The following is a 6000-nucleotide window of genomic DNA, read 5'->3' on the forward strand; positions in this document are numbered from 1 at the left end:
TATCTTAAAAGATAATTTGTAAAGGCTGATTACTTGTGCAGTCTTGTAATGGAACATTAAATCTCAATCCATACGCTGCCAGACTGTTTATTTCTGTCGGTTTGGAGTACTTGACCTTAAGATGCAAAATAAACCCACGCTACATGAACAGCAGACCTGAGGAAGAGCTTAGGTCTGCCACTGGCTTGTGTGACTCTTCCTTCATCTCTACGGTTTTAAGAAGGACATCAATTATACAAATATTTGTCTGCCACTGAAGGTACATTACTTCAGTAACGAATTTTCAAACCGCTTGGGGATCAAATTAAAAGGGACTACATGAGTAACCTACAACAAGCTCCTGAAAGGAAGCTGACAAGCTTTCTGCTTATCCAGAAGTCTGACATTAATCACTAACTTCAGATATAGAGATGATGCAAAATCTTTAGAACCATTACTGAACCATCACACAGAGCAATATCTGATTTAAACACCTTACATTAATTTACCAGAGTAATGCTGAACAATTCAGTGTCCACACAGAACACGTTGCAGTCTGTCCCTGCTTACTGTACTTCTCAAGCCTGTCAAACACTAAATGCCATCAAGCACAGCAGTATGACATCAGCCACAGAAATTGCATGATTATGTACATCACTGTGCAGGGAAATATGAATGTTACTACTTACAGAATTCTTTTTCCGTTTTTAAATGCACCAAAGCAAGTCAGGCAGAAATAAATATGTACAATAAACACGTAGGAGTACAACCTAGGCTTACTATTAAAAAGAGATGAACAGCTAAAAAATGAGTAGTTAAAGCTTAAGGAAACTTTCAATGTGGAAAACCAACACAATGAGGAGTATGAGTGCACTGCAACCTCTACAGCTGTGGCCCAGAGTACATTTTTGCTACACAGAGTTCTTTCCCTGGAAGAGATGAATAGGGGACGACAGCGGTGCTGAATGATTATTCTGTCTGTTTGCAAGGAGGAAAACCTGGCTTCCAAATGAACAGCACCTCAGAGACACTACAGCACCAAGAGGCGGACAGTAGGAATGGACCTCTGTCAGTTTAAGCCCAAGAGAGAAAAAATACAACAACCAAACAAATGTTTTATGAGGGCTCTAGAACAAACACTTTGGAAGTCCATGGGGAAAAATAATGTGGTCTCCAATTTTTCAGCAAAGCCATTTCTAGATCTCTAATCTTTTTTATAGACTGGCCATGTACATTTTGAAAAAGATTCAGTCTGCAGCAGAGAGATTTGGAAGAATTTATATAGCTGCTGAGCATTTACAAGTGGAAAAAAATAATAATCTCGCATTTTTTATTTGCATGGCATTCTGCAGTGACTACCATATCCATTCTTTCCACCAGAGGATAATCTCTCTGCTGAGGATGAGACGAAGTTCATAACATGGCCATTAGTGAAGTTGTACAGAAAAATCCCACTGTGATGGACCCAAAGGAACACGATGTGAGCTCCCTGCACCTGGGGGGGCCGGGGTGATCTGCACCGCTCCATGGGCCAAGGCAGGAGCATCACAGGGGAACAGTGCTCCTTTTTTTTAATATTATTATTATTTATTTTTTTCCCCCCAGACAGGCTGGAGGATACAACCGTTTGTGATGGAGGACAATTAGCAAAAGCAGCAGGGGGATGCTTGCCAATAATCACCGAGATTTGAGGTTAAGCAGCTGTAAATCTGCATTAATCGTGCCAGGAATTCAGCTATTTACAAAAGCTTTTAAAGAGCAAACAAATAAGAGCGGGGAGGGGCGTAGAGATGGGAAGGGAGCCTGGCTGTCCTTACCTTCGCACTGTTTCCCTTCGCCCTTATAACCTGGCTTGCAGATGCATTTGTAGGACTTTGGCGTGTTTTGGCAAATGGCATCGATGTGACAGTCGTCTGTACCTTCTGTGCACTCATCAACATCTGGAATACAGAATAAACCCAAAGAAGACGTGAGACCTGAGAAAGGAACACACTCCTTGCAGAAGCTGTTCGCTTGCCTGCCTTCCTAGCACCACCCTGGAATTGAGAGCATCTAAACTGACATGATCAAACCAGCCAGCGAGTTATTCTAAGTCTAAGCGCTGGCTTTTTCTCTCCAGTAAATTAGGGATCTTGGTCCCACGTTTCTGTATTAAAACAAGAATCATTAAACTTACTAGAAATTAGTGCCTGTTGGATAGGTCTGGCAGGAGAGATCCGCATCACAGTTAGTTGAAACAAGTGAGAGCTTAAATGAGGAGAAAGCAAGCCTATTTGCATTATTTGCATACTGTAGCAAATATATGTTAATTTAGGAAAATATATCCCAATTTATTTCAACTATGCTGACGGAGGAATGAGAGGAGTAAAACTCCAAACAGCAAAACTGCCTTCATCCTTTTTATTAAACGGCGAAATACAAGTAAATGGCAAACCCTACGAACCTCGTTAAGTTAGTGACCTGTACCAGCATCATTTACCGAGCATCGCCTGGAAGGGAACGGTGCCGGCCGCCCTCCAGCCGCCGCTGCCGCTCTGACGCGGCGGGCTCTGAAAGGGGACCGGAGCGCTTTTCTCGCTCTCAGGGGAGGAAGCCTTTACAAACATCTCAGCGGCGGGCATTCGTTTTCTCCCCCGGATTTAAAGAGGAGGGGGGAGGGAGGAGGATGAGAGAGGCGAGATTTGGTAGTCGTGGGAATGTTAATGAAGTGAGCATAGGAGACGAGGGGAAAAAAAAAAAAGAAAAAAAAAAAAAAGAGCTCCGACCTATTCACGGACGGGGTGTGCTGTTAACATGGGAACATTTACAGCCCTGCTAACCTGCCCTGCCCCCCCGCGGTCCCAGTCCCACTCGTCCCCTTCACGAGGGGCCGCCTCGGTGGGGGCCCGCCCCGTGCTGCCGGCCCCGCGCCCCTCGCTCCGCTCCGAGCGGCCTCGCCACGGGAAGGCGGGCAGAGGAGCCCGTGCCCGGCGGGGGCACAGCGGCTGAGCACGGCACGGCCCGCCCTGAGCCGTCGAGGAGCGGGGAGACTGCTGCTGCGATGGGAGGGGGCATCCAGAACGAGACACGTGCAGCTGGTTTCATGCCAACCGGATGAACAGATCCCCTCAAAAGATGCACCAAAGTCAAGCAGTTTGAAATCCTAACGCTAATCGTTTGAGAAGCGTTCGCTCAGCCGCTCCCGGCGGTATGGCGCTTCAGAGGAGGAGGGCTCCGTCAGGGCGCAGATACCGCGGCACTGCCGAGAGGTGCGGGACGGGTCCCGACTGCCAGGGGGTAGCAGCCCGCTCCCGAGGGCTCCTCCGGGAAGGAGAGAAGAGTTTCCGCTGCCACACGCAGCGCTGCGTTTTCTCGTGAAACGCGCGGCTGCTGCACGCCTCTTCCTTCTCTCTTGCCCTCTCGGGCCAGTTGAGAACTCGCTATGGTTTACATGAGTGCGCTCTGGGCGTGCGAGACTGCTGCCCGACCCAGACACAGTGCCAGTCAAGCACAAAAAGGATTTGAAAAGAGAGAGAGGAAGAAAAAGAAAAAAGAAAAAAAAAAGAAAAGCGTTGTTTCATGCTTTTAAGTCATTCAAGCGGCCCCACCGCCCATCAGAGCGGCAGGGTGACAGCAGCACTCCTCGCAATGCCGTCGGACATCCGAAGCGTGCGGGGCCGCGGGGACACCGCGCAGCAGGAGCGGGAAGCGGCCGGGAGTGGCACGGAGCCCAAGGGAAGGGCACGGCCCCACGGGACCCCCGCACAGCATTTCTGGCACTTCACGAACTTCCACACCGCCTCCGTACATTTTGCTGCGTTTCAACTCAGTATCGGGGGAAAGGGGATTTCTCTGCTCCCTCCCCCACCTCCCGCTTTACCTGGAAGGTTCCTGCCAGCACACAACTTTGGGGACCGCACGCACATCTTTAAGAGATTACCTCTGGCTTACAACATTCCTAGGCAGATTTTTAACACCAGAGCAAAGGCTTGCTGCTATCATTGCTGCTACTGCACAGCCGGGAGCGAGGCTGCTCAGACAAACGGGCTCCCGGGGTTAACGCAGGGAAGCACCGCGGAGCTCCCGCAGCCGGCGTTCCCCCGCGCAGCGCCCGGCGCTCAGCACGGATTCACCCCACGGGCGCTTCGCTAACTTTGCCCTCCCGATCCGTCCCCCGGTTCCGACGCGAGGACGCCTCCGGCAGCGAGGAGCGGCCTCTCCCCGTCACCCCGAAGCGGGAGAGGCTGGCGGGCGGCCCGGAGCGCTGCGGTGCCCCGGAGCCACGGGTGGGAAACGCGGTACGCGGCGGACTCTCTTACCTGCGCTCCCGCTGCCCGCCGCCAACCTGCCGGCCCAGGCGAGGGCGAAGAGCAAACAGCAGCGCCGCGCAAAGCAAACAGTGCCCATGGTAATGATGCGGTCCCGGCCCCCGGTGCCCGTCTGCGATAAGGGACGCGCTCGGGGCCGGCCGCGCGGAGCCGCCGGCGCTGACGCCCTGACAGCGCCCCGCTGATTCGCCGCGGCTCCCGCGGCGGGGGCGGGGCCGGCGCCCGGGGCGGGCCGGGGAGGGACGCACCGCCCTCAGCCCCGGCTCTGCCCTCGGCCCCGCCGGCACGGTGGGGAGGGGGAGGTCGGCGGGGCGGCCCCGACAGGTGGGGAGCCCGTGTAGAGCTCTTGGGGCCGGCTGGGGGCCGAAAGCTCCGGGGAAGCGGGAGTGGTCCCCGCTGGGTTTGAGGTCGTTTGGGCAAGGAGCGTCGCTGTCACCGCCGCCCCGAAGGAGGAACCATTCCGTGTTAGACCCAAACGTGAGAAATTCCCCTCCTAGGGGGAGATCGCGGCCCTGCGGGCTTCAGGACCGACCGCTTTAAAGGGCTGTAGTAGTTGGCGGACCCGCCGCCAGGACACACTAGTTAGCGGCCCATAGGTAACAACGCCCGGCACAGCCCCGGCCCCGTTCTGCCCGCTTCCTCCCGGTGCCCGCATGTCCCGCTGCAGCACGCTCGTCCGTAAAGCGTCCTAAAGCCTGAACAAACGGGAAGGAAATGTAAGAAAGCTGCTTCTCCATCACTAAACGCACTGCTTTTTCCGTCACAAAGCAAGAGCTGTTTGCTTTCTGAGTGTCCACACCGCTGGCTTTGGGCATTCGCACATCCCTTAGGGGTGGGGCGGTGCCACCCCTCAATTCCAGTCCCTTATTGCCGTGTTAACGCAGCGAGGAGCAGTGTGAATCCCGTGCTGCAGCCTGCCCTGGGTGCACAGCAGTCCCGCCATGCGGATCCCAGCGGGGTTACCTGGTACCTTAGAGCTCCACCTAGTGAGCCGTACGGCGCGCTGTAGCTGGAGCGGGCATCCCGAAGTTGGGTCGGCCCAGACAGGGACTCTAAACTCTTAACACCGTGTGCCGATCTTCCTTGGAAGGGCCCCTTACTTTCAGAGCGTTTGTAAGTATGAGTTTTGCCTGAGTGAAAAATAAGGCTAAGACTTCTTGTTAGATTTCTTCTTTGTTTTGTTAGGAAAACCTCATTTGCCTTGTGATTTCATTAAACCATGCTACTTCATTCAGGCAGATTGCCTGAAAAGCTTATTTTCCAGGGAAGAACTCACTTGAACTGTCTAAGAATGAACAATCTCAATTTTTTCAGAGTCACCCTGTAATAAAAAGATTTGCTAGAGCAACAAAACACTCCAGTTGCCCTGGTGACTTTCTTTCTAGCAGGCACTGAAAGTGTCATATTAAGTTACTCCTATAGGAATGACCACAGTTGTCTTGCATCTTTCCCAGTTCAATGCATTCTGCACATCACTAGCACTGCCCATCTGGCATTCAGGAAAAGGCCTTCCAATACTTGAAGGGATATAAACAGGAGGGAGAATGGCTGTTTACGAGGGTGGACAGTGATAGGACAAGGGGGAATGGTCTTAAATTGAGACAGGACAGGTTTAGGTTAGATATTAGGAGGAAGTTTTTCATGCAGATTTGGTGACACACTGGAACAGGTTGCCCAAGGAGGTTGTGGATGCCCCATCCCTGGAGGCATTCAA

General features: G+C 52.5%; 1 protein-coding gene across 10 annotated transcripts in view; it reads right to left on the minus strand.

The window, feature by feature from the left end:
• The window catches only part of SCUBE1 (signal peptide, CUB domain and EGF like domain containing 1), a 210023-nt gene extending 205544 nt beyond the window's left edge, over positions 1-4479 (minus strand). For 4 of the 10 annotated variants that reach the window (XM_085232490.1, XM_085232540.1, XM_085232472.1 and 1 more), the window contains exons 1-2: positions 4278-4478; positions 1797-1919 (exon numbers count right to left, since the gene is read on the minus strand). In XM_085232490.1, the coding sequence (XP_085088616.1) occupies positions 1797-1919; positions 4278-4365 (211 nt within the window). In that variant the 5' untranslated portion in view covers positions 4366-4478. Of the gene's footprint in view, positions 1-1796; positions 1920-4277 lie in introns of all 10 variants that reach the window. The other 6 variants (XM_085232527.1, XM_085232519.1, XM_085232506.1 and 3 more) reach the window with 2 other exon arrangements.
• Between the last annotated feature and the right edge of the window lie 1521 nt (positions 4480-6000).

Source organism: Meleagris gallopavo, chromosome 1 (assembly GCF_905368555.1).
Source record: "Meleagris gallopavo chromosome 1, MGAL_WU_HG_1.1, whole genome shotgun sequence".
Classification (NCBI taxonomy): Eukaryota; Metazoa; Chordata; class Aves; order Galliformes; family Phasianidae; genus Meleagris; species Meleagris gallopavo.